Here is a 27,596-nt window from a genome sequence, read left to right as displayed (position 1 = left end):
AGTTATGAAACAGATTTATGAGCTTTAATGAAATGAAGATAATGAAAATAATTTTTGGTGCCAATAAAAAAACTGGTGCCAATAAAAATACTCACCTAAATATTTTTTTTTTGTCAATTTCAATTTTAAGAAATTCTTCACAAAAACACATTTTTCAATAAAAAAAATTTGTTTTAATGTTTTATAATGTTATTGAGACTTATTTATACATAATTTATAGGAAATCAAAATATGGGTCATTCTTTTTGAAAAGTCGCTGCAGATCAAAAATTTGACCCATGAAAGTTAATGATATTAACTCCGTTACCATAATACAAATGAAAATATCGAACTTTCACAGTAATGTTTGTTAGTTCATAGCAAACTTCTTTATGAGAAGAAATATTCTTTTTCAAAAAATTATGTATCAAAATATTTGATCAAAATTAAAATATCAGTTTTTCAATGAAAAAGGGTTTAACTTGATTGAACACCTTTGTAAATGCCGATTAATGAAATGCACAAGGTGTGTTCCGATTCTTTATTTTGACAAACTTGATTTTCAATGTTAATTCAAAATTTTATTTGAATAGAATTTTTCATTGTGTATTGCATACATAAACTTAACATGATTGCGAAGATAGAACACACATATTCGATGGAACTGTTTATCGGATAAGTTTAGTGGTTTCCATTTAATTTTCACAAATAAATTTTAATTTTTATTTTCACAAATTATTCATTTTTTTATTTGCTTGACAAATTTGCAGCAGATAACATAGAACTTTTTGCGAGAGAACTTGCAGTTCGGGGCTGTGCAACTGACTGGTTTGTGGCGGAAGAAGATCTATTACTGAGGGCTATGAAATATCAGAGCGAGACGATATTTGTTTCTTCTGTTGCAGACAATCACACAGACAGCAAGCAATGTGGAGAGTTCACCACTCCTTGCCGCTCATTGGATGTTGGAATCCAACACATCATTCCGTCTCTGTTCTCACAGCTGCTGATCTTGGGGCAAACAGAAATTATCTGGAAATGTGATGTTCTTGACGTGACAATTCGCTCACTTCAATTTCCCTCAGCCACTTTTGTGAAACTGAACTCAACAATTACAGGTGATTCCAGAATCTAATCACAACATCAGAGAAAGTTCGGATCGAAAGTGTGAAATTCAACTTTGGTCAGTCGTTTTCTCATACTGGAAGTTCTGTAGTTCATGAAGCAAATGGCCAGCTATTACTTTCATCTGTTGACTTTTCTTCGATTTTGGATTCAGAAAACATTGAATCTGTTGTTCTTAACTCAACAATGTTGAAAGTCAAAAATGGAATTCTTCACATTGACAACTGTTCAATATCGTTCCTTTCATTCAAGAATCCTTCATAAATATTAAATGGAGATGAGGTCTCAATAACAAGTTTCAAGCTGGAAAATATTGATTTAGCAACAAATGTATTTGAGATTGACAATTGCGGAAGTGTTGTTTTCAATGGAATCGATGCTTATGGGGTGAAGCTGTATGATTGCTGTATCATTTCTAAAAACGAAAAAACTTCAGGAACAAACTCTCTTTTTGATTCATCACTCTACAGCTGATCAAAGAATTCATAAAAAGCTTCTGCTTTTTTTGTGACTCTTCATCCTCTTCATCCTCTTCATCCTCTTCATCCTCCTACTCCATTTCAACCGAATATGACTCAGACACTCTCCATTCCTGCACCAAACAGCTTCTTTCCCTCTCTTCTTCTCTCTTAGAATCCCTCCGCTCCACTTTGTCCCGCGGCCCACTTTCATCCACAGCTTATATCTGCCTTCTTCTTTATCCGTTCATTGAGAGCGAATTAGTGCCACTTCTGAAGATCCTCTTCAAGAAAATGGTTGAATCTAGTCGTTTTTTTAAGAACGGAGTGGACTCTATACTTGCTGCTGTGTGCGGAGACTCAAATTTTTCTAGTGGCACGTTTTTGCTGAGGTGTTTATTCAAAATGTGGGTGTTTCAGACACACAAGGAAGCAACAGTGAAGCCGATGGAGATCAAATTCACTACGTTTGGGCTGGCGCGCCTTCCCACTCCGAAGATGTTGATGAAATTGGATTCTTCTTCATCCTCCCCTTCACTCGATCTTTTCAAATGTGAAGATTTCCCTCTTCTCCTCCAGTGTATCCTGCGTGGAAACACAGATGCCTCACTTGACGGTATAGAAGATAGGAGTCGAGCTCTGTTTGAATTCAACAAAAGAATCCCTTCTTGTGCGCAGGGTCGAATCCCAGCAGGGGAAACTTTTTCTTCTTCTTTTTGCTCTTCTTCTTCTTCTTCTTCTTCTTCTTCTTCTTCTTCTTCTTCTTCTTCTTCTTCTCCTTATTCCACTTCTTCATTTTAATCCTCAAATTCTCCAAAATTATAGAATTAAACCAAATTTTCTCGTCATCTTCATCATAATCATCAATTTCCTCACCATCGTCGTCGTCTTCTTCTTCTTCTTCCTTCTGCTTCTTCACCTCATCCTCATCATATTTCTTTTCCTGTTCTTTTAATTCTTTCTTTTCAAATTCTTCTTCTTTTTCATTTTGCCTCTTTTCTTCGTCTTCTTTTTCTTCAATCTCCAACAACTCTTCAATTAACATATCTGATAAATCATTCGATTGGATTGAATCATCTTCATTATGCACAGCGCCTCAATGAAAGCATCACTATTGCCATCGCTATTGTCTTTTTCAACTTCATCTTCTTTGCTTTCATGTGTTTTACTCATATATATTTAAAATGAAAGAAACACATTATTGAGATTCATGAGAAATAAACATTATTCAATAAGGACCTTGAAAGAATATGAATTCCACAGATAAAGGAGATAGAGGAGGAGGAAGAAGAAGAAAAAGAAGACAATGACTATAATGTTTCAAATGTTTATAACATTGGGGAAAAAATAGAAAGATAGGTTACGCTCAATATGCACTTTAAGATCTCCTGCATGTTGTTAATACACATCTTTTTCTCACCTGAAGCCTTCTCGTGCTATATTAAAGAGGTTAAAGAAGAAGATAATGATGAAGAATGACAAGACTATGACTCCTTCTCCATTACAGTGCTATGTTAATGTGTCGTAAAACTGCACTTCTCAATGACCTTCGTACAGCGACAGCCCAAAACAGATCACACTTTCTTCCTCGTTCCCTCTCCAGCTGCAGTACCACCAGCTCCAACAACATCGTTGTCATTCTGTACAATACCCACCGCTCTTCTTTCTTCATCACTACTGATTGCATAGAACCCTCCTGCCACATCATCACCACCTCCACCCTTCCTTACACAGACATTTCAGAAAGCACGCTCACCCTTCCTAACAGTTCCTGTTCACTCTCTTCGCAATCACTCTGTATTCAGACAACAACAAAAGTGCACTCCTGCAAGCTGCATCGCACACATCCAGCAGCAGCTGGCACAGCGTCAAAAAAGTCGTTTCGCTTGCACGCCACCTGCACCGACGCAAACGGCGTCAGACAGCAGCCAAACAGCCTATACGCATCCAAAAAGATCCGCAGCGATAGCGCCTGGAGCATCTGCGGATAGCACACACACTAAAGAGACACCAGCTTCAAGTATATGATCCTTCTGAACACTGCCCCTGGTGATAACAATGACGATGACGCTGATGCTGATGATGATGAAGTCAATGGAAAGCCACTTAGTATCGCATCATGCAGTGCCTTCATCACCTCCTTCTGCTTCGCTTTCTCTGCTTGGCAACAGCTCTGCAAAAACACCCAGAAACACTACCGCGCCTGCCTCCCCCTTCTCCGACTGCAGCCCCTCAAACTCCCCAAAAAACATCTTGATCTTCTTCTCCGACGCCCTTTCTAGCGCTATGCTGAAGAACAAGAAGAACAAGAAGAGCGACAGCTTGTCTTCAATGAACTCCTCTGGCACAAACCTCCCAAACAGCCACATCTTTGCAAAATCCTTCCAGAGTTGCTCCATTTCGTTGATTGTCCCCTGCCGCTCAGCCTCACTCTTCATCTGTCCAGCGCGCTTCTCCCCCAGTCATGTATTCTCAAAGTCTCCATTGTTCTGCCTTGGAAGAACCACACATTCCCACCCAGCACCGTAGTAGCTCAAATCAACCAATGTCTAATGTCTATACATTCCCTGTATTGCTGGCAGCGTACACGCCTTCTTCTGTTGCTGTACTTTCTATAACTGCTGCTGAATTCACTGAATCGGAAAAGACGACTAATATATGTGCGACATCTGAAGAACATGCACAGTTTCGAACGCCACCTGTTCCAGCAACAAAGACACTGCACTTATCGGAAGCTCCATCGTTTCTTCTTATAATGCCTTCATTTTCTTCTGCTCCTTCACTTTCTGCAGCACCATCAGCATCTTCATTTTCCTTCTCCATCTTGTTCATCTTCTGCTGCACAATTGCATCTGCTCTTCCGCCCTGACTGCCTCCCCCACTTCCATTTGTCCCAGCGCTGTTCTTTTCTGATTCCTCGCTGATCGAAGATCTCGTTCACTCACTTCCACCACCTCCTGCACCATCGCTGTTTATTTTTCTCGCAACACTCACCCATCTCCCCACTTTTGCAACAACCCCATTCCCATTCAGGTCTGGCCCAAGAATCACAGCACTTCCATTTTTGTTGATCTCTGTTAACTTCTCCTGGCACTTTTCGCACAGCCCCAACGGCAGAATCAACAAAGCTGCAGACAGAATCATTCATCTACATACAGACACCAACAAAGAATGCGTTACAGGAGGCATCCCTGCCCCTGCCTCTGCCCCTGCTCCAGCCCCAACTCCTGCGCCTGACACTGTTCCCTAACTGTTCTCACTCATCACTCCTCCCTGCAATGTCCGCCTCTTCTTCTCCTTCTCTATCCCCACAACAATCAGCTCTGCCTTCTCCTTTATAACTTCAAACAGTCCCTTCGGATTTTTCATCTCTGCATTGTACTTCTCACTCAGCTCCAGGATCTTCCTCTCCCGCATATGGATGATCTTGTCCTTCTTCTGCCCTACTCTTTTTTCCACAAATCAGCTTTAAAAGCCACTTGTCTTTTCAAATATATTGCGTACTCATGTTGATCTCCATTAACTCTTTCTCCGTCTCCTGTTTTATCACTTCATCTTCTTCTCTTTTTCCATGTTCTTCTCCCTTTTCTTCTCCCTCTTTGCCTCCCTCTTTTCCTTCCTCTTCTGCTTCTTCTGCTTCTTTTTGCTCCTCCAGCACAGCCAGCGCAATCTCCTCAGGCAACAGAACCACATCCCCCATTCTCAGCCCCACCTCCTCCATTCCCTTCTCCACAATCTCCCCGACTTCACACACTGCAACCCCTCGCCCCATCACTTCATCACTTCCTCGTCCAGTTTCACCTCCACACGCCTCGACTGTTGCGATCGCAATATTTGCAGTAAAGGGTCAAACAGATCGTTGATCAACGGGAAAGCATTCACGTCTGGCGCTGCAAAGATCCGCTTGCTCCCCGACTTCGTGCCCACCGACGCTGCAAGCGACGGAAGCGGAACCACCAGCGGAACCAAAAGCATCACAGAAAGTGCAACAACATATCCCCGCAGCAGCTGCAGCGACAGCGGTATATGCCGCCCATACACCCCAATCGCCTCTGGCACTACAATCCGCAGCCGCCTCTCGATGTCGTCCATCGCTCCAGCCGAAGTGCATAATGCTGCCACATCTGAGGCATCCGAGTGATCAATAACATGTGCTGATGATGGCTTATCATCTCCTACAGCCTTCTTCTCCTTGTTTCTCCTTCTCCAAAATGGAGAAACTAACAGAAGTGCTGCTACAGTCGAAGAAGACAAAGAAGACAAAAGCACCGAGCGAAGAGGCAACTGCTTCGTTGCACCTCCCACAAAAGGCTTTTTGAGACAACTCATCAGACAAAATTGCAACACCTACTGTGCCACATACACTTGATCAATGTTCAAATAAGAACGTCAAACGTCACAGAAATTTATTTTTTATATCTGATTGAAAAAAAGGAACAGAATTTCTTTTAGAAGGAAATTGAAATGAGAAGAAAAGATGAATAAAATAGAAAATGAAAAATTGAAAGCTATTTAAGATATGATTCATGATTTGATTTAAGACATGAGATACCATTTCTTTGAAATTTCAAAAAAATTACTTTAATTATTAGAAGTTTATGTTATTCTTCACTCATTTATAATAACATTAAAAATTGCTCAATATTAACAACTTTTTGAATTTCTTTTATTTGCAATGAGGACAGTATCGATGACATTTTCCTGCTTAATAATTTCTCATAAAAATTCACACATTAAGTCAAGTTAAAAACTATTTGTTATTCAATATAGGAAAACATTTAAAAAGAAGTCTCCCTTCAGATAATCGAAACGTTTATTCGAACATTTGAAATGCAAACAAAGAAATATGAACAAATTGTTCACTTGCTTCAAAATACAAGAAAATTATATCGAATAACATAAATATGATTAAACAGTGAAAATGATATTTGAAATCTGTTTTATTGTAACGTTACATTTGAGGATAGGGCAACAAAACTCAATAAAATAACATTCAGCAATATATGATGGGAACGGAATGATCAACATTTTTTGATCAATTGAGATCAAATTTTCAGATCAGTTAAACGTTTGCGACTTTTCAAAAAGAATTACCCATATAGAAAATTTTGATCTAAAAATCGTTTTTCACTGAAAAAAGCACCCATAATTTTATTAAATGTGATTAAAAATTATTCGCTCTGTGATTATATTCGATGGAAAATGAATGAAAAATTGGCAAATAATGTCAGTGCATGGAAAAATGTTATCCATATTCTTACCAATTCGAAAGATTTTTGTATTTTTTGTTTTTATTTCATTAAACTTTTTAAAGAGTTGATGCATGCATAAATTTGATATTCTTTAAAATGCTTACAATAAATATCAGAAACTGTTTCATTGCAATTCATCTTGTGAGAATTATCCTTATGTTGTTATTAACAGAATAAATGGTGATGCTAAAAGCACCATAAAACACACACGCCTCTTCCACAAAACATTGAAAGCAAAAACCAAAATGAAAAAAGAAAATAACACACTTTTGAAACATTTTGATTCTGATTCGAAGAAAGTCGAAAAATGGAAAGCAGACTGAACTCACTGGGATAATTCACATTCTGCTCTCCACTTCTCATTCAACGAATAATAGTCAAAGAAGAAAGCAAAGAAAGCCCTTCTCAAAAGAATGCCAACCAATACGACCATCATCACAAGTATTTTCGGCTTTTCCTCCCTTCTTCTTTGCTTATCGCTTCACTCATCCCATTTTCTTCCTCTTCCATCCCCTCTTCTTCCTCTTCTTCTTCTTCTTCTTCGTCGTCTCGCAAAGAATCGCAGATTGCATCTGTCAGCGTCACCATCACTGCCCCAGCTGGAAAGTGCCCAACCAGCTCTCGCTTCATCCCGCTCAGAGAAGGCCTGTCTGCCTCATTCCACGAGACACACAGCCTCCAAAACTCCAAATATGGTGTGTCCTTCACCAGCCCCACATTCGGCACTTCTCCATTCACTATCTTCTGCCCAGCTGCCTCTGCCTCATACTCCCCAAACGGGATCTGGAGCGTCAGGCACTCCCACAGCATCATCCCGATCGAGAATGCCACAGACTTCTCTGTTGCCCCCATCTTCTTGTTCATCTGCAGCTCTGGCGCCTTCCACCTCAGGCACTCCTTTTTGTAATAATCTTCATCCTCAAACGCTGATGAAGGAAGAGAGTCCTCCTCATCGTCGTCACTGGCAGATGTCACTACAGTTGATGAAGAGATGGATGTTGAATCAGAATCATCATCTGACAATAAGTCCGAATGCATCACAATGCAGATGACCATGTGCTCAGAGAACAGCACAATATGAGGACTCAGATTGGCCAATGACTGAAGTGGGTTTTCCATCTCATCAAATGAGTGGAGTGCCCCATTCGCCACCCAGAACAAAATCTGGGCAGCTGTTTGCTCTCTTTCCTTCAGAGTGCCTATCGCCATCTCCTTCTTCTCATTCCTCCCATGAAGCAGCATGAACAGCGAATCCCTCAGATCCACAATCAGCTTCTCATGAGGTGATGAGCAAGCCATTGCATCCACCAGGTTTGACATTGATGATGTTGTTGGACACAGATCTTCCCCTCGAACAAATGTGGATTCTGTATCTGAAGTGTCTGTGGTTGAAGCGGATGAAACTGATGGTGATGGAGTTCTCTTTCTTGTTTCATCATCTTCTTTTTCGTCAACCTTCTCCAGCATCCATTGAGGAATCTTGTCTGAGTCTCTCCCCAAAATGTATTCAGTGGAACCACTCTCACTCAATAAATGTTCCGATGACTCCGAATGTCCCAAGCTTTTCGCATACACCCTCTTCTTGATTCTTTCATCGTTCTTCTTCTCTGCCTCCCTTTCTGCTCTCCTCCACTGCTCCTCTGGCGACATCTCCATCGTCACCATCTCAAACGCCTTCGGATCCTTTCTGATGTTATCATTCACAATCTCTCTCAGATCTTCTGCTTCATTCTTAACCTTCTTCCATCGAACAATGAATATCACAGAAATAATCAGAACAATCAAAAACAAAACTGCAAATATAACAACAATCAACAACCAATACGATTTCCCTTCTTTTCCTCCTTCAGCAATCCTTTCATCCCCATTTGCCTTGGGATCACTTCTGTTCTTCAGAATGAAAGAATCAGTTGCAGACAACCGCTTTCCATACACAATCATCACAGACACCTCCGTCTCATCTGGGATCGACGAAAGATTTCTCGAAGGCACCATCCCAACTGCTTCCGCTTCGCTCGCAAACCCATCTTCTTCAAAATGATATGTCTCAATCAGGTCTGTATCTCCAGCTGACAAAATCAGTCGGAATGACAAATCACATGGCAGAAGAAGCGCTCCCTTGAATTGAATTTCAGTCCCACCTCCATTTTCGCTGGCCGAAGCCCCTTCCAGCTTGGGAATGAAGAAGGGCGATTCCCTTTCTCCTGCCATCCCTTCCAGGCTGCATCCATCATCCAGAATCCACAGCGAAGAATTGGGCATCACCCCATCTCCTCCCTTCAAGCTCGAAATGGTCAGCGAAGCAGAATCCGAACAGATAATGTTTCGACGAAGTGATGGATATTTTGCAAAGAAAGGATTGTTGTTCTCAAATCTTCCATCTTTGATATTCATTGCACCTCCACTCACAGTCATTCCTCCCTTTGAGGAGTTGAAAATTGCTGTATCTTTCATCATAACTTTGCTTGATTCAAAATCAACAACAGATCCATTCCATCTGCATATTTCCTCTTTTCTTCCATTTTCTATCGACTGTGTTTTTGAATCTTCCTCAAAATCTCCAAGGAAAATGCACAAATCAAAGTTCACATTGGAACAATTATCCACTGATGCAATCGATCCTTTCTCCTTTTCACTCAAACATTTTCCAAATGAACAATTCGACAGAACAACATTTTTCTCCAAATTCTGCATTTTCACAGCACTTCCACTTCTCAACAGCGTTATATTCTGAGCATCCAGCTCCTTCATCTGCACTCTTGCTCTGCCACCAACTTCTATTGCATTTTCCTCTGATGATATATTTAGAATTTTGGTTTCTGATATAAAAGCTTTTGATTCACCGATGAATTCTATCAAAGGCACTGATGTTTTCATTCTCACCATCTCGCACTTGTCCATCTCCAGTTCTCCTCCTTCGACAGTCATTATTGAGTTTTTAATGAGATGTCCAAATGAAGAAGATGAAAATTCGCATTCTCTCAACTCCGTTGTCCCATTCTGCACTTTCAGAATATGTCTGTGATTTGCTTCAAACATTTCTCCAAACTCAAATGCACATCTCTCTGCAACACACTCATTCACAAACACAATCACACTCGTTTCGTTTCCCATCTCTTGAATGGTTGCATTGAAATGGATTGTCGCCTTTGTCTTCTTCACTGATTTCACGCACAAGTCTCCGATCACACATTCTCCACCAATGTCTCCTTCTCCATCAACAAAAATCATATTTGCAACACCTCTTTGAATGTGGCTCGCACTGCAGCTGATGCTTTTGCACGGATTTTTCTGTGCCCCACACTGCCTGCTGTCTTTTCCTCCAACATTCGCAAACACCTGGACTGCAAAATAGAATGTGATCAATGGAATCAGATCAACATCTCCACCTCCACTCGCATCGCTCCCACAAACGGAGTTGTTCAACTTCAGTGCTTCTTGGCTGAAGTCCAGTGAAAACAGTGTTTCGTTGATCTGCAAGTCAATCGAATCACATCTGATGAACACATCCTTCCCCACAAACGCATCGTTCATCATGAATCGGATGTTCTCCATTCTCAGCCCGAGTGGCAATGCTGGCATTTGATCTGGCACTCGATTTGGATCGAGTGCATCAATCATCATCCCTCCTCCCATTCCATTGGCTGTTGAGCACACACACATCCCAAATGTGCATCCGCTCACTTTCAGCTCTGACTTTCCTCTCTTCAACAACACTCTCATCCCTCCTCCTTCCTCACTCGACTCGCTCATGCACTTTCTCAGCTCGCATCCTTCCACCACACACTCCACCCCAGCTGAGAACGATCCCACGCTCAACGCACATGCTCTGTTCTCTGTGCATGTGATATTTGTGAATGAAGAGCCATTCACTCTCACTGTTTGCCTTGTGTTCACTCTTTCATTGCTGATCAACATATTTGTTGGGGATAGCTGAATCAGCGATATCAGACTGCAACCAGATATGGTTGTGTTTGATATCGACACATTCACCACATCAACCATCATCACATCTGCTGTGAATTCCACAAACCCTTTCGCCAGACTGAACTGAGAAATAGAGCAATCCTCAATTGCCACGCTCCCTCCATCTGCCTTCATCAAGCAATAATTTGTTTCCTTTGTTGCCTCCCTGCAAGCAAATGAGCAGCAAAAAACAGAAAGGGCAGATGCTGTGGAGGAGAATGAATGAATGAGCGAAGAGTGATGCAAAAGCTCATTGGGAAGAGAGAAGACAATTCTGGCAATGCTGAGGCTCACATTTGAATGAATCATCCCATCTTCACTGCAATCTCCTTCTGTCACTTTCATTGTTGCTTTTCTCTCTTCGCCTTCAATCCACACACTCCGCCTCTCCGATAATAACGATGATGACGATAACAACGAAATCGAGTTGCTGAGCTTCCCAGAATTTCTGATTGCTATTTTTGTTTCTTCTCTTCCAAGAGACGAGCATCACAATGAAACAAGATGATCAATTGAAGAACATGGTGCTTCCGAATACCCGCACCCACTGAAGTCTCCTCCTCCATCTCCTGATACATATCCATTCCCACTCCAGTTGTTCCACAAATATACAACCAACGGAATCACATATTTCTCTCCTGTAGTCTTCCTCTCCCATCCACACAACTCATCCAACGATACCAACTCCTCGTCACTCATCTCCCATTTGAAGTGCTCCTTGTTCACAATCACAATGAGATCCCATCCCGAAACAAACACATTCTTCCCTTTCCAAGCATTGCAACTTTCAAATGTCATTAATTCCAAAATGAAAGTTTCCATTAGATTAGGAAGTTCAACAAACATCCCTCCTCCAATTCCTCTCCCTCCATTCTCAACATCCTCGAATGGCACTTCACATCCCGATAATTTCACTCCTTTCACCCTCAATGTTCCTCCACTTCCAATTGATATCATCATCCCTCCCCCTTTCATTCCACTTCCACCTGTGCATCTTGATGAAAAATTGCTTTCTTCAATTTTCACATTCCCATTAACGCCCATCCCAACATTCAAACATCCCCCATCTGCTCCTATCATTTCCACTCCATTCACTCTGCTGTTCTTCAATTCCAATTGAACTCCACTTGTCATCGTTATTGGTGATTTCCCATTCATTGTCAGTGTCACTCCACTTTCCATCACAAATCCATCAACAATCAGATTCCCTCCGGCCATAACAATGATGCTGTATCCTATCTTTTCATTGATCAATGCCCCATTCTCAAATGAGACTGAACAGTTCGTCATACTGAGTGTTGATGTTGAGTGAATGAATGCACTTCTCCTTGAATTCAACTGACCTTTCACAACAAATGAAAGTAGGCTCATCGTCAGTGAACTCGAACATCCAACAAGCCAGTCTTGTGTGTCTGATCCTCCATCACTCACATTCACTCTCATCCTCTCTCCATCGGATGACGCGATTCTGCCTGAAATTATCACACCAAATGATGGTCCTGTTATTTCCTTCGTTATTGACGAAGATGAAACAACTTCTATTTCTTTAAAACTTTCACTCATTCTTGAATTTGCACAATAATCAATTGTCAAACACCTGAATCCATCAAATCCACAATGACTGTGATCCTTCCCATTTCCTCCACTCCCATCAACAAGCACTTTTGTACCCATTGTGCACAAATACACAAACAGTGGAATCACTCCACTTTCTTCCCCATTTTCACTCCCACTCAGTTTTAACACATCTGATGGAATGATGCTTGTGTCAAAAAATGCAAATGAACTTGTATTCACTTTGGACTCCAAAAACACTCCACTCTCACAAAGAACAAACACATCCTTCCCATATGATGCCTCATTCTTTTTCACTTTCGATAACTCAACATTCTCTCCAATTGTCAATCCACATCCCTCGCTCTCCATTAACACAAACATCCCTCCTCCTCTCCCTCCATTCCCCTCGTTTTCTCCATAATTCTCTGCCTTGCATCCATCGATCACACTTGTTCCATTAACCTCAATTCTTTCTGATCCTTTCAGTAAAATATATATTCCTCCTCCTTTGCTTCCAACATCATATGCGCAGCAATTACTGAAATTGCATTCATTAATTAAAACGCAATCATCTCTCTCCAATGTTGCTTCACTTCCAAGCTCATAAAAAATGCACCCTCCTGAATCACCAGTTTTCTCAACATTTTCAAATGAGCATCCAATGATGTTAATACATCCAGATCCTTTGTTGCATTCGATAAATGAATGCTTTCCTGTGCTTATCCATTTTTTTATTTCAAACGACTCCATCTTCAGCATTCCTCCAAAGACTCCAAAAAAGCTCCATCCTGCAATATCTTCATTTGTTGCTATATAATTTTGTTTTGCTGAGCATTGCATAAGTGAGAGTGTTGACGACTCACAGTTGATGAACCATTCTGAGGTCGCCAAAGAAGAAGAAAGCGTGAAACAGATGTTATAAAGCCATGACTCAGTCCTGGAATTTATCATCCCCGTTGGGCAAGAATTTTCTGATGCATCAACAGTTATTATTGTTTTTCTCATTTTGCAAGAGATATTCCATTTTGAGTCGGTTAAATTGAGTGTTTCGCTCAAACAAAACGGTGCCTGCAAAATTATCTTTCTTGATTCTGTGATGTTTCTCATCCTGATGAAATGACTAATTGTTTGGCATGGAAAACCTGAAAATCCACATCTGCTAAAATCTTTCATATTATCTCCTCCCACAAACATTTGTTGTTCCAAGTCACTGACGAAATAAAGAGAAAGAGGGATCACATAATCAGTCATTTCTCCTTCATATCCCATTGCTTTGTTGTCAGCATTTCTATCTGGTGAAATCAATGTTCCGAAGTGCTCTTCATCCACAACGTCAAACAGACTGACTGAACAGATAAACAAGTTATCACCTCGCCAGGCTTTGTTACCCTCTCCAAATAGTGTGTGTTTCAGCACAAACTCACAGTCTTTGCCATCAATACTGAGAATAATTCCTCCTCCTTTCCCCACAGAAGTCTCATTGCTTCCGGCAACACATTTCTCTATGAATGTGCTGTCGCTGTTGTTTCCAATCTTCAACAAACAGCCTGTTCTCACAAAAATACAAAGTCCACCGCCATCGCCGTTTGTGCATTCACATTCACTGAGCGAGATATTATTCAAGAGCAATTCTTCGTTTTCAGTCATTTCTTTTTCAACAACACTTCCGCTTCCATCATTTCGGGAAATGCTGCTAAACCTCACATTTATCATCTTCACAGAAGAGCCACTTGCTAGCATCATCAATGATTTGCCTTCAAGCACTAATTCTCCAACTTCGCAGTCTTCCAGTCTCAAAGTGCCGCTTGCTATCTCAATCAACCATTTTCTCAACATTTTTAACTCTGATAATTCGCATTTTATTTTGCATTTAGAAAATGCTGCTGATCCAGTTGGATTTGACACTCTCAACAATGAAGATTCAACTGAGCTGTAATTCAAATCATGAACCAATGAAATGCACGAAACATCCAAAGAACCGCCTTCTATTTCGAACAACACTTCTTCTGTTTCCTTTGATCTTATGGTTATCATTTCTTTGTCAGACCCTTCCAGCTTCCATTTCTCAAATCCTACTTCAGTGTGCTTTTCTGCATAATCTCCATTTCCAAACTTGAATGTTTTTGTATCAATAGCGGGGTTGGCCATTTGAATGCCATATGAAAACGTTTTGCAAGCTCTGCTAATTCCATCAATCTGATCAAAGCTTCCGCATGTCTCATTGTCTTCTCCAATTTGAGAATTAATGAATATTGGATCGTAGCATCTTGGAACCCAATCATCAAAATCTCCTGCTCCAATCTGCACTCGGCTAACTTCAGATATTGTGGATGAACGACAATAAACAACATTTTCCTTGGGTAAGCACATTTCTCTATCGGTACAAACGAAAATATCTGCACCACTAACTTGAGCGCAATTATTCTCAAAATAACAATAAAGCAGGACAGATTGTTTGGTTCCCGTCTCTCCGATGCCGAATCCACCTCCACTCACTTGTGAAGTGCATCCTCCGAAAATGCAATCACTAACTCTTCCCCATCCATTTTCCCAAAACGAAAGACCTGCTCCATAATCAAAAGCTGTTGTTCTTTTTGAACAGTTGAGAAATTTGCACTGAATGATATTTGCTCGATCAACATTATTCCTTATATCTACTCCTCCTCCAACATGATTAGTACTGCAATTAATTGTTTGTAATTGAATAAGTTCAACGCTTTTCACATCCGCAAAAAACACACCTCCCCCAGAAAAATTGTAAGTGTAGTTTGAGATAATTGAATTGGTGATTGAAATTATTGCGCGTTCAGTTCGACACTGGATTGCAGGACCCATCACGCTCTGACTTTTTGATGTTCCTAAAATACATTTGTCAACCGAAAGTTGACCATTTGAAGAAAATATTATTGACTCTGCAACATCTGTCCAGATGCAGTTTGTGAACGATGCATCACCAGATGTCACTGCACTTTGAGCCATTTGTGGATTATTTTCGTATTCAATGTTGGATTGTTTTGTATTTGAATAAAATGAACAGTTGTAAACTGATAAACTTCGAGAGAAAGAATTATATCCAATCAATGCTCTGTTAACGGATCTGCTAATGCAATAAAATTCGCTTCCAGCGATATTCAATGATATCCCTCCTGAAGAAGAAGCAGATGAATAAGAAGGGTCGTCGTTTTCGTTTCTCATTGAAATATTGCAAAACTTGCAATTTTTGATTTTGACAAATGATGAAAAATCATCCTTGAGTTGGAAAAGAGAATTCAATGCAAGTGATGAAAATGCGCTTGCTTTCAAAGATGCTTGGCATGAATGCAGACCAAAAATGCTGAACTTTTCATTTTGTTCTGAAAGTGCTACACGATGCTTCGAAATTGAACTGATTGAAAGATTTGCGAACTTCACAATGCTTGATTCTGCTGAAAATTGCGAATGAAAAGCTCTCTTTTGCTCCTTCAACTTAATGTTTTGGGCTTCAAATATTGAATGATTAACGACAAAAATTGAATGTTTGTTATTTGATAATAAAAATTGAATGTTTTCTATTTTGGAGGATGAGTTTCTCAGAAATATTGTTGAGAGAATTATCGAATCATTCTTTGGATAATCTTTGCTTTGAACCCATGTTTTACATGAAGAGAGTGTTGGATGTGTGAAATAAACTGTATTGATGCTTTGAAAGTTTGCATTTGAATTTCTACAGAAATCACACCTCGCAATGTTCGAAAGAAGAAAGTTAGTTTGTGAAAATTCAATGGAAAGAAATAGAATTGTTAAACAAAAGAAAAAAGATTTTCTGAAGTTTGGCAAAAAACTTCTTGTGCATTTTATTTTTTCTTGTAAACATTTCATTTCTGATATATTGCAAAAGCTTCCAAATGATAAAGATAAAGTTGATTGTTCTTCAATGGGATAATTGTAATTTTTAATTGAAATTATATGAAAAGAAGAAATATGGGACAAACATTTTTGAACAGAAATTTTTAAATGATCATTTCAAGAATTGAACCAAGTTTTTCACTGAAAATTCGATCAATCAATTATTTGTGAACCCCTTTTTTTATTTTTTTTGTGAAATACCCAATTGTTCAAATTTTATTTCAAAATGATTCAAATGACAGTTTGAATTTTTATTTTTGTTGTTCAAAATATAAAGAGATGCGACTTGGAAAAGATCATCATATTCATTCAAAAATTAGATAATTGATTATCATTTTTGAATCACAGTGATGAGTTGAATATTTATTTTCAAAAATACTTTCATTAACCTCAAGGAAAAAATAAAAAGAGAGAGAGAGAGAATTTGAAAATAAATATAATATGGAAATTCTATATTATACAATATATCGAAGTACTGTTGATGTTTTGAAAGATTCAAAAAAAACAGAGGTTTGTGTTGACAAAAAAATGAAGAACTTGAAAACTCAGGTGAAATAAATTATGGTTGAAATGAACTGATATTTTTGAAAGACATTTTGTTACAATTGTTGCATTTCTGAAGCAGATTTCATTGTTTTTGAAGTTTTTTTCTTTTTCATTTCTTAAACACAGATAAAAAAAACATTTCCACAACTCTTTTTGAAATAAAAAAACTTATATTTATTCAAAACATCTTTTCTTATATTTGTCATTTGCATAATCACCGCTAAAGAAATACAACTCTCAAAAAATATTCATTTTCCCATAATAAACGCTTTGAAATTTCATGTTTTTGTATTTTTGAGAAAAACGCGAGTTAAAGAATATGACTGCCAAAGAAAACGAGATTGATGATAATTGCATAATGCTAGCATTTAACAAGTTGCAAGAAACATCCCCTGACACGCCATTTATCCATTTTGAAGATTTTCTATCTTCTGACTTAAAGTGTGTTTCACGCATCAATTTTAATCGCATATGTAGAGGAAACAGAGACGAATTAATGCACGAGATAGTTTTGTCATATGAATTTCTTACTATTTTTTTTTAAATTTGACCGTTGGAATTACATTTTAATATTTGTGAACAGGGAAAAGATCGGATTGTAATTGGAGTCATTGCGTTTCCTTCCGTTGATCTTCTGAGCTGCTTGTTTGCTATTTGGAGTATCAATTGTGCTTTTTATTATTTCAATCCTTTCACAGAGGCATTAAAAATGGCTTGTGAATGCAAAATTCTTGGGATCTCCCTGTTGATTGTTCAAAATGATGTTTGTTTGTTTGCCTTTATCTAATACTTATTTGTTTCAAACCATATTATGATTTTGAATCAGTTTCTTGCCATTTTTCAAAAAAAGAGCCAAGTTCAAAAAAGGTTGAACAATTTATGTGTTTATGTTTTTGATAGAGCATCAGGATTACGAAAATTAGAACATGCAGCAAACGCGGGACATTTGAACGCAGAAAGTTGTGAAGGGAACTTTCTTTCTGAAAAGCTTTCCTTGATTGTTAAAAATCAAATAATTGGATATGTCATGGCAACATCTGGAACAACGAAAAAACAAAAATGCGCTGATGCATTGGTACAAGTTTGCTTAGCGCTTGTTTTATTCAAATATATGTTTGTATATGTATTATGAATTTTAATTTTTAAATTTATATTTTCTATATTGTAATGTGAAATTTTCTGAAGAGCTGGACTCCTGTGTTTGTTCCTCTATGCTCAGCATATGAAAATGCTGTTTCCATCTGCAGGATGGCTGGCATCTGCAGTGACGATGTTATTGCTCTAAGCACCAGCCCTTCATTTGATCCATTCATGATAGAGGTTATGGGAGCTGTTAGCAGCGGGGCAAGCATTTGCATTATAGGAGAAGGTGAGCGAATGAGCGCCATAGCGCTTTTGGAGATGTTGATGCGCAGCAAGGCGACAGTGTGGCAGACAACTCCGCTGGTTCTGGCACAGGCCGTGGAAGCTGCTGCAGAGCGCAAGAAGCAGGGCAGTGTACAGGTGGATCTATCGTCGCTTCGCGTAGTGTTTGTGGGCGGAGATGTATTTCCAAAATCGAAGTGCATCCGATCCTTTGTGGAAGCGTTTAAGTGCTGTGCGGAGATTGCTTTCTACAATTTATATGGAGTGACTGAAGTGTCTGTTTGGGCGACCATTCAAAGAGTCCCGCGTGATTGGTGGATGGCAGAAGAGGAATGCAGAGTTCCACTTGGCAGGCCTCTTTATGGAACCACACTAGCTATTCGGAGACATAACATTCAGAAAGGGAAAGAGGAAGATGATTTCTCTGATATTGATATCACACATTATTTTGACGAAGCCAGCAAATCGCACTTATTTCAAAAGCCAAACAGAAAAGAAGAAGATGAAAAGAAGGAAGATGAAGAAATAATCGTTGGAGAACTTCTAATTGGCGGAACAAACAGAATGTGTTTTGTTGGGGCAGAGTTGGCTCAGATGGCAATGTGGCCAAGCGGGGATATCGTGGAGTTTGACAAGTCCAGAAGAGAGCTTCATTGGATTGGGCGGAGGGATAACCAAGTGAAAATCCGAGGGAAGCGGATGCAGCTGGAGGATGTGGAGCAGATTCTGGTATCACTCCAGGGAGTGGATTGTGCAAAGGCTATTTACGTGAGGAATGAAACACTTCTCTTAAATAGCCAATCAGCGAAGTGCTCTGAGCATATAGCAGGCGCTTTCGTTCTGAATGCAGCGGCAGAAAGAGCCAACGAAGGAATTCTTGTTGCGATTATCACAGTATCTATTAGCAGCAAACAGTTTTTAGGTACGTTTGTTGAAAGTGAAGTGGTTTCTGCAGCGAAAAAGAGGCTGCCATCGCATGCACAGCCAGATGTGGTTGTGGTTGTATCTTCGTTTCCGCTGACGGATCACTGCAAAGTGGATACTGTGCGCTTGGAGCAGATTACATGTAATGCAATTTTTCAATTGTTTCAGCAGAAGAACAGAAAATCAACTAAGGTTGCTGAGATTGCAACAAAAACAGATGAAAAATCGGGAATTCTTCAACTTGTTCAATCAGACTTGACAGATGAAGAGTCGCACTCAGGCATTATGGATAGCATCTGTGTTGAGCTTTCGGGGGAAAACAAAGAGAACATTGCGCTGTTTGTGTGGAGTGTGTGGAAAAGCGAACTTGGAGACTTAGATACGGAGCTGACTCACTCAACACTGGATGCAGATCCATCTTTTGTGTATCTTGGTGGTGACTCCAAGAAGGCAGCAGCTGTTGTCGAGAAGGTACTGGCACCTATTGTAGAGCAGTTACCGCGTGGGATCGACGGGATAGGATATGTACGGCAGGAACTAATCGGGGCGACGCTCAGAAGCACACTGTCTGCATCGGTGTCTGTACTGGGAAGTGTTCTTGGGAGAGACAGCGTTCGAGTGTTTGTCTCACATAACCAGCGTTTGACGGATGATCGATGTTCCTTTAGCAGTGGCTTCGCTTTAAAGGAGTTTTCACGTATGCCTCGCAAATACAAAACACAACAACATCCTTTCTGTCACGTTTGTATCAAGCTGTCTTCTGCCAAGGAACTGCTGGAGAAAAATGATAATATTGTTCAGCTTCTTAAAATAACTTCATTGACAAGAACAGGCTTATCATCTTTTTCTTCTTCAGATGATTCGCTTTGTTTCGCTTTTGATAGCAAGCAAGTGAAGATCTGTCTTCAAAGCGCTTTTGATTTGGGAAGTTGTGTGGATTCGAAGGTGTGCGCTGTACAGCTTGGGAATCCTCCGTCAAACTGCATTTTGGCTTCTGCTTTTTCGCCGACTCTTTCATTTTGCTTTGTTCCGTCTTCTTCTCCACCTCCTTTGCATTCCACAGAAGCAACAATATTTCCCCAGCTTACTCTCGGCACTCGTCCCCTTTCAGATGCAGGTGGGAGTATTTTGAATGTCTCTTATTGCTCAGACAGGATATCCACGATTTTTTCATACATCACTTGCAACGTTGACAGCAGTTTATTTATTGTCAATTCGAAAGTCGAAATGAGTGAAGAAAGATCACAAGAACTGCCAAAGTGCACTTCAACAATTCGAACGGTTGAATTGAGAGATCCTAAGGGAGCAAAATTAGCTCCGTTTCCTGTTCCAAATACAAGCGCCTGCAATGAAGCTTGGATATTCACCAGAAGTGGGCAGATTATCTCTGTTAACACGGAAACGATGGAGCAGCAGGTGTTGTTTGAAGCTGCAACTGCAGGAGATGAAGCGATAAGCAGAGAACTGGTTGCATCAGCGGATGCTTCTTGTTCTGAAAGAGCAGCAAGACGATCGTTCTGTTTTTCGACTTATCCTTCTATGTCTTCATCCAAAGAGATTTTTGTTGTTGCGACACTGGGCGGAGACTTGTTTTGCTTTAGAACAATCGAGAGCGACAAGAGAGGTGGAAGAAGTGTTTTGTGTGAATGGCAAAGACATGTCAGTTCGCATCCCATTGTTTCTTCTGTACTTCACTTGTCTTTTGGAAGTGGGAGACATGCCGAATTATCTTCATCTGCATCTTCTTCTTCCTCATCAAAGAGTTCTTCTATCACAGATTCCAAACGTGCATTTGATGAATGCTGGTGCGTTGTGGACATCCGCGGATATGTTGCATTTGTGAATCCAGCTGGAGAAATAATTGGAAACTACACAATTTCTCCTGAGGAGCTGTGCTGTGTGAAAGGATCATTCCATTTGGATGCTCTCCTTCTTCAAATGAACAAACAAACATATGAATGCATTATTGCACTGTTTTCTGGGAGTGGGAATATGCTTCATCTTCTTAGATGCAGATTCAACGATAGAAAGATTGAAGTTGCAATTGTTGAGCATCGGGTGTTTGGATTTGATTGTGTTTTAATGGAGAAAGATGCTTCAAAAAATGTCTCCTATTCCCCACTGTTATCTGCCTCGCCAGCTGTGTTAATGAGAGGAACTGGTTCACCATTTCTAAGCTTGGTGGTGATTCCTTCGCAGAATGGAGATGTAATTTTTATGGAAATTGACGCAAATGCTCTTGAAGCACACATTGTAGCTGTCTTGCAGCTCCCTTCGCTGGTGTTTTCTTCTCCGTGTGTTATTGGCAGTGACGCCTTCTCTGTTGGATGCAGAGATAACAATCTTTATGTATTTTCCATTTTGCGGTTGCTGAAATGAATGAGGTTTTAGAAGGTTTGAATCAGTATTTGAAAACGAGAAGGGTTAACGGACAATTTGAGCTGAGAAAAAAAATAATATCTTATTTTAATATATTTGATTTTGATATCACTTATTTTGAATTTTTTTAAAAAAAAAATGTGTTTCAATGAGATTCTTTAATTTGATTTGTCTATCTGCAATATATTTTCAGGTTGGCAATCAAGAATAAGAATTACAAAGATATCTGACATGAAATGGTTCATTTAAACATGTTCCTCAAAACGCATTGCAACCCACCGATCTTCTGAAGGATTCTTCTCGGCTTGAAATGCTTTGCAACAAAATGCGACATGGTGTTGATGCTAATTGGAGAAAATTGTGCTGTCTTCTATTCTCGCACGTCATACACGCCAAATTTTTCCAACTTTGAAAATGAGGCTATTTTGAAAGCTTTGTGGCTGTTGATGCTGGTTCGATTGAGATAGAACGAGAAAGAGGATGAAAAAGTCTCAAAGACTAACTTTTTACCAATCGCGCATTAACTTTTCTGTTGACTCTCATCTCGTCTACAGTTGTTGTTGAAGTACTAGAATAAATGATTATCTAATTCAGCTATGGATAATATTCATCTCTGAGATGGGGTAATATCAAATAGCACTCAATAAATACTAGTGATCAGATGATGTTGTCTTCACATCCTTCTTCTTCCATCCTTTCTATTTTTTATCTTTTTAATCCCTTTCGTTTCGCTTTGTTACCTTCACCATCCGTCTTTTCTTTCCGTCTTTTTGAAAAATTCAAAAAGGAATGCAATCAATTGCATATTTCAAAATCTTTCAAAGTTGATCGCTGAATCTCCTCCAAAATAGCATCAACGGCTCTGCCTTTCAACAAGTTATCAATTTTCACAGCTTTGTTTCTCGCTGCACTTTCAAATGATTCAATATTTTCATGACTTTTTATTGCATTAGCATCTTTTGCTACTCGAAATACCTGAACAATTCTGTTGATAATCCCAACAAATTCTTCATTCCACAATTTGAACGATACAAAATGTTCCTCCAATGTTTGGAATTATCTCATTAAAATAAGCTCTTCTTTCGTTTCATTTACTCTTTCTTCTTTCTCTCTCGTCCAATCCACACATTTCAACAGCTCATTCAGTTCTCTTGCTGCCTCTCTCATAAAATGCAGACAATTCACGATTTCATCTACCAAACTTATATCTCTGAAAAATCTGTCTGTAAAAAACTGCCAAGCTGATTGATAGGCAAGTTGTGTTAGATTGTGATGCTCCTGATGATATTCGATGATTTCTTTGATTTCAGTCAAATACAGTTCGTTTTTAACATACTGTTAAGAAACAAGAAAAATAATAGTAATATCAAAAATGAAACATAAATGATCATACATGTTCTGTTTGTATGCAACTCAAAGCCAACAAAGCTATTTCAACTTCTTTTTGAATCTCCTCATTTTCCTCCTTGTTCAATGCAATTTTCAGAAGACAAGGAACACAGATTGAAAGTAATTCAGACGAGAAGCCAAATCCAAGCATTAGATCGCATTTGCAAAGATCTGCCAGTAGTTTTTCGTTCTTTTCTTCATTTTTCTTATCTTCATCAACAATCATTTTCTCAAATCTTCCACGTAGCAAGGAATTATTAAAGACAGAACTCCACCATCCAAAAAGAATTTTACAATATCCAATGTGTTTCAGCAACAACGATGCATTTTCCATTGATAGTTTCTCTTCTTCAATCATTTTATCAATTCTATCAAGCAATTTCTTTTGAAACAAAATATTTCAATCCTTTTCTATATATAATAATTACTAACTCATTCATTTCCTCGATTATTATTTTCTATTTTTTGTCGTGGAAATATTCAAATTCTGCAAACAAATCAAAATGAAAAAAAAAAAAAAAAAAAAAAAAAAAAAAAAAAAAAACTAATAACAAATCCAATTTGCTGATTTCTGAAAACTGGTAAATCAAACTTTTCAACTAATCCTTTGGAGATATCACAAGAATTTTCAAAATAAAATCTCATTTTCAGAATGGCTTGTATTCAAATGAGATTAATTGATAGCTTATGCAAATGTTGATGAAAATTGATTTGTTTCCTTGAAAAACTATGAAGTCAAGTGAATCGTAAATGAAAACAACGGACATGTTTTTCAAAAAGTTAATTTCAAAAAACATCGATTTGAAAAAAAATAAGGTTGTAAATACACTTTCAAAAATCTTTTATTTTATTATTGAACTCATTTCTTATGGAATAGAAGTTATTTTTTGAATGTTCATCTCGACAAAAAACAAAAAGATCTTTATTTCAAAAAAAGGTTTCAGTTCTTCTCAAAAATGGCAAAGCTTGAAAAAATGTGTGTAAACAAAATACAATTTATAAAAACGAAAGATTGAGATGCTTTCATGGATTTTGCAAAAAAAGCCTATGTGATAAGTTCACAAAAAAAATTTCAGCTAAATAATTTACAAATAATAAAGATAAAGAAATAAAAACATAAGTTTTTTGAATTGAAATTTCAAAAAAAAAAAATTTCAACTTAAAAACTGATGGAAATGCGGCATTAATTTTTGTAATATAAGAGGTTTCAAACAAATTTCTTTGTGAAAGAAATGGAAGTGAACATTTATCATCCAAAAAACGCTAAGAGCCAAAAACTTGCAGATTCTTTCCATTGACGCCTTCTAACTATTGATAAATAAAAGCTTCAAAAAGGTTATCGACAATAATTTTGTACCCTAATTCACGCCATTTGTTTTCTTTTCGTTCATTCAGCGGAATAAAATGCTTTAGAATAAACAATAAAAAAAATTGAAATTAAATTCTAAAATTATTTCGAAAATCAATCTGAATCGTCAGGTTGATAGTAACTATAAAGCAATAACTTCAGTTTTTGAATACGCCCCGATCTTCTCCTGGTACATTTAATAGTGTCAATAAAATTCTGCAACTCTTCCAATGAGTAAAGAGACAAAAACGGCGAATCAGACAAAAACGATATAGAACCAGTGTCTTGCAGCTTGCAAGGAAGAAGAAGTAAGATAAGTTCAATAATATCCAACGTCACTTGAACAGTGTTGTCGGTGTCAAGATGAATTCCTTCGAGTAAGTCGTAGACTTCTGAAAGAAATGATTTTTGGAGCTGAAATACTGATGTTGTTGAAGAAGCAGAAGGAGGTGATGATAATGTCGATGATGGTGAAATATTGGACACGAACACAGAGCCAAATAGCAAAGGAACGCACTCAATCACAAATGAAATAATCGAATGTCTCAATTTCTGCAGCTCCTTCACATCGAACAACAGCATATTCGAGTTATCACCTGCAAAACTCCTTCCTTCAATCTTCTCATTCTCGTTTGTCAAAAGCTGAGGTGCTGCGTTTTTCAGAAGAAATGGTAAGATTGGAGCAGCAATCCCAAAGCACTTCCCTCTTCCCTTTGAGACTAGAACACGACAGCAATTAAACAGAGCAGTTTTTGATGGAAGAGGACTTTGGCTGGCAGGAAGCGCAGCAACTCTTTGAAAAGTACTTGAGAGAACAGAAATAACAGTTTGGCAAGATGATCCGCCTGTAGAAGTGCCTGCAGAAATATTTTGTGGGTCACACTGTTCATTTAAAAGCAGAGCTATTGCTTCTGCGGCAGAGGCAATCACCGAGCAGGCAGATTGAAAAATATGAACAACATCTGGCATCTCTAAAGAGCGCTGAATGATTAACTGGAAAAAATGACAGAAATATGGAAGTATTTGAGCAGCTGAGAGGCATTTAAAACAGAGGCAGATTGTTCGCAGCATGTCTTCTTGAAGAAGCAAAGCTTCTTTTGAGAAAAAAAAGCTGTCTGTTGGATGCATTTGTGAATTGTAACTCCTTTCTCTGTCGAAAATACTGTCTTTTTTGATAATTTGACCTTCAACTGTGCAAACAGCAGCAAGGGCATCACAAAATTCGTGTATTTTCGATAATAACAAGTGAATTCCTTCAAATGGAGGAGGAGTTTTGAAAGCTGATAGAATTGTGTTGATGAGAATCAGCGCGTGGTCTTTCAATAAAAGTGATTCATTTAATGTTTTAATAGGAATAGGAATAGAAAAGAGAGAATTTTTATCTTTAATGGATACACCTCCAAGCAGCAATTCAACTGAATGAGTCAATTGATCAGTGCGATTAGCTTGTGTTGGAATAGATTCCAATGAAATATGAGCTGATTGATCGAATGCTTTGATAATAACAGGAAGCAAATTGGTCAGATATGATTCATCCACACTGCCAGAGGTTCTGATAAGCTCAGAAGCAGCTTTAAGGCAAGATAAATAGCAAGAAATAGAAGGAGAAGGAAGAGAAGAAGAAGACGACGACGATGAAGTTGATGAAGATGCTAATTGAGTCGAGAATTGACCAGAAACTGAAGCAGAAGCAGAAGCAGAAGCAGAAGCAGAAGAAATCGCTTGACCCTTTGCGAATTCATCAGATAGACTTGAATTCGGATCTCTCAAAATTGGTATGAGAAGATGATTCACAAGCACAAGAACATAAAAATCGAGCGGATAATGCCGCACTGAAAATTGAGACGTTAAAAGAGAGTCAGAAGAAGATGGATTATAACTGCTGGAAAGAGTCGCAGGAGAAGCATAAGATGAACTGTAGTTTACAGATTGTTGGCTTGAAGCATTCAAAGCATCTGCATCTTCAACTTCTTCATCAGTCTCTTCATCTGTCTCTTCTACGTCATCAGCATTGAATTTTTTACCAGTTAAATTATTTCCATTCATAGAAGCAAGCGCAATAAGTGCAGCAGCACCGCATTGAGAGAGGCATTCTTCATCGTGAAATAGCCTGCATATGCAAAGCAGAAGAGGCTTCAGGATTTCTTCTCCAAAAAGACAGCTTTTCTTTGACTCGCACAACGATTGAATAGCAGATGCTGCAGAAAAACGCAAAAAAAGCGAGATTTGCTGGTTGGAAGCGCATGAAGAGCAACTCGTTTCAGAAGATACAGGCATTCCAAGTATCTGACTTGATGAACTAAAATTGCTGGGGTTCATAAGCTGCTGCTGTTGCTTTCCAGCATCAGTTCCAATGAAAAAAGGAGTAGCTGCAAAACTGCTGAACGAAGCAGCGTCTTTCGCGCAATAGCAGCCAATTGAGGAAGCTTCAGAAGAAGATTGGAGAGGAAGCAAATTCGAAAGTTGTGTGATCACTGCGAGAACAAGGGGCGAGGCGCAGCTGTCTGCACATCCAGCAGCGACGTTGGAGAAGAACTGCAGAGCAGCAGCCTTCGAAACAACGGAGTCTGACGCAAAGGCATCTCGGAGGATCGGCAGGCACGTGTCAAACATGGCTGCACCAGAGCATTCAGTGAGCGATCGGAGTGTTGATAGAACCATGTTGTGGATTGAGACACACGGGCAGTCTTCGTCTAAAGACGAATCTGTCGGAGAATCTGCATCATCTTCTGTAAATTGCATCCGCTGAACAGCATTCGGAGAAATATCCAGAATTTGTGCTGCAGTTATTGAGAGTAATGTGAAGAGCCGAGTAACCAGCATCGGCGTTGCTGTTGAAGAAATGACAAACTGACTAATTTTCTCAGAGTCCATCGCATCTTTTTCTTGTCTTTCGGCATTTTCTGATGGAAGAATCTGTTTAAACTCTGCTTCTTTATCGGAAACAGTTTTCCAAAATTGAAGAGCCAAACGAACAACCTCTTCTTCCTTATTCTGTTGTTGTTGCTGCTGCTGCTCAGATTTAAAAGGAGTCGAAGACAAAACTTTATTCTTTGTTTGAAGGACTATTTCGTTTTTCTGAATCCACTCGTCAAAGACAGTTGTAGTAGCCGCAAAGATCTGTGCTCTATGAGCATAAATAGCTGGATAATGCAATTCTGCAAGAGCAATAAGACATTCAAATGCAGAAACACGTACAAAACTCGGAATTGAAGAGCCTGTTGGATCAGAACGTGAGCAGTTTTCGATAATAATGTTAACAATGGAATTCATTTTCTCCTGAGAGTGAAACAGCATGCTTAGATAAGGCAATGCCAAGCAAAGAGTCTTTAGTGCACGCTCAATGATGCCATAGTCTGTCTTTATAGTTGCACAAACAAAGATGCATGACATTACGAACTCAGCATAATCAATTAAGATATT

General features: G+C 38.9%; 11 protein-coding genes across 11 annotated transcripts; 3 read left to right on the top strand and 8 right to left on the bottom strand.

Annotated features, from left to right (window-relative positions):
* Positions 1–841: 841 nt before the first annotated feature.
* Positions 842–1,114, top strand: MONOS_8481 (uncharacterized protein; the record flags this gene model as incomplete). Its single annotated transcript, XM_067878896.1, has 1 exon — positions 842–1,114. One exon carries the CDS (start codon positions 842–844, stop codon positions 1,112–1,114), a length of 273 nt encoding a protein of 90 aa, XP_067723643.1.
* Positions 1,115–2,211: 1,097 nt separating this feature from the next.
* Positions 2,212–2,607, bottom strand: MONOS_8482 (uncharacterized protein; the record flags this gene model as incomplete). The annotated part of the gene is made up of 1 exon (XM_067878897.1): positions 2,212–2,607. The coding sequence occupies one exon, from the start codon at positions 2,605–2,607 to the stop codon at positions 2,212–2,214; it is 396 nt and encodes a 131-aa protein (XP_067723642.1).
* Positions 2,608–3,136: 529 nt separating this feature from the next.
* Positions 3,137–3,543, bottom strand: MONOS_17894 (uncharacterized protein; the record flags this gene model as incomplete). The annotated part of the gene is made up of 2 exons (XM_067870859.1): positions 3,137–3,283; positions 3,370–3,543. 2 exons carry the CDS (start codon positions 3,541–3,543, stop codon positions 3,137–3,139), a joined length of 321 nt encoding a protein of 106 aa, XP_067723641.1.
* Positions 3,544–3,679: 136 nt separating this feature from the next.
* On the bottom strand, positions 3,680–4,000 carry MONOS_8483 (uncharacterized protein; the record flags this gene model as incomplete). The annotated part of the gene is made up of 1 exon (XM_067878898.1): positions 3,680–4,000. The coding sequence occupies one exon, from the start codon at positions 3,998–4,000 to the stop codon at positions 3,680–3,682; it is 321 nt and encodes a 106-aa protein (XP_067723640.1).
* Positions 4,001–4,107: 107 nt separating this feature from the next.
* On the top strand, positions 4,108–4,431 carry MONOS_8484 (uncharacterized protein; the record flags this gene model as incomplete). Its single annotated transcript, XM_067878899.1, has 1 exon — positions 4,108–4,431. One exon carries the CDS (start codon positions 4,108–4,110, stop codon positions 4,429–4,431), a length of 324 nt encoding a protein of 107 aa, XP_067723639.1.
* A 305-nt stretch (positions 4,432–4,736) lies between these two features.
* Positions 4,737–5,283, bottom strand: MONOS_8485 (uncharacterized protein; the record flags this gene model as incomplete). The annotated part of the gene is made up of 2 exons (XM_067878900.1): positions 4,737–5,005; positions 5,067–5,283. The coding sequence occupies 2 exons, from the start codon at positions 5,281–5,283 to the stop codon at positions 4,809–4,811; spliced, it is 414 nt and encodes a 137-aa protein (XP_067723638.1). The 3' UTR covers positions 4,737–4,808.
* Positions 5,284–5,333: 50 nt separating this feature from the next.
* Positions 5,334–5,891, bottom strand: MONOS_8486 (uncharacterized protein; the record flags this gene model as incomplete). The annotated part of the gene is made up of 1 exon (XM_067878901.1): positions 5,334–5,891. One exon carries the CDS (start codon positions 5,889–5,891, stop codon positions 5,334–5,336), a length of 558 nt encoding a protein of 185 aa, XP_067723637.1.
* A 1,358-nt stretch (positions 5,892–7,249) lies between these two features.
* MONOS_8487 (uncharacterized protein) lies at positions 7,250–10,915 on the bottom strand (the record flags this gene model as incomplete). Its single annotated transcript, XM_067878902.1, has 1 exon — positions 7,250–10,915. The coding sequence occupies one exon, from the start codon at positions 10,913–10,915 to the stop codon at positions 7,250–7,252; it is 3,666 nt and encodes a 1,221-aa protein (XP_067723636.1).
* Positions 10,916–11,269: 354 nt separating this feature from the next.
* Positions 11,270–15,316, bottom strand: MONOS_8488 (uncharacterized protein; the record flags this gene model as incomplete). Its single annotated transcript, XM_067878903.1, has 1 exon — positions 11,270–15,316. One exon carries the CDS (start codon positions 15,314–15,316, stop codon positions 11,270–11,272), a length of 4,047 nt encoding a protein of 1,348 aa, XP_067723635.1.
* A 2,479-nt stretch (positions 15,317–17,795) lies between these two features.
* MONOS_8489 (putative Acyl-CoA synthetase family member 4) lies at positions 17,796–21,436 on the top strand (the record flags this gene model as incomplete). Its single annotated transcript, XM_067878904.1, has 2 exons — positions 17,796–17,849; positions 17,954–21,436. The coding sequence occupies 2 exons, from the start codon at positions 17,796–17,798 to the stop codon at positions 21,434–21,436; spliced, it is 3,537 nt and encodes a 1,178-aa protein (XP_067723634.1).
* A 2,851-nt stretch (positions 21,437–24,287) lies between these two features.
* On the bottom strand, positions 24,288–27,566 carry MONOS_8490 (uncharacterized protein; the record flags this gene model as incomplete). Its single annotated transcript, XM_067878906.1, has 1 exon — positions 24,288–27,566. The coding sequence occupies one exon, from the start codon at positions 27,564–27,566 to the stop codon at positions 24,288–24,290; it is 3,279 nt and encodes a 1,092-aa protein (XP_067723633.1).
* Positions 27,567–27,596: the final 30 nt, after the last annotated feature.

This window comes from Monocercomonoides exilis, assembly GCF_001643675.1.
Source record: "Monocercomonoides exilis strain PA203 chromosome Unknown scaffold36-1065637, whole genome shotgun sequence".
Taxonomy (NCBI): Eukaryota; Preaxostyla; order Oxymonadida; family Polymastigidae; genus Monocercomonoides; species Monocercomonoides exilis.
The sequence above is the reverse complement of the archived record's forward strand: the minus strand, read 5'-3'. Positions and strand labels throughout refer to the sequence as shown.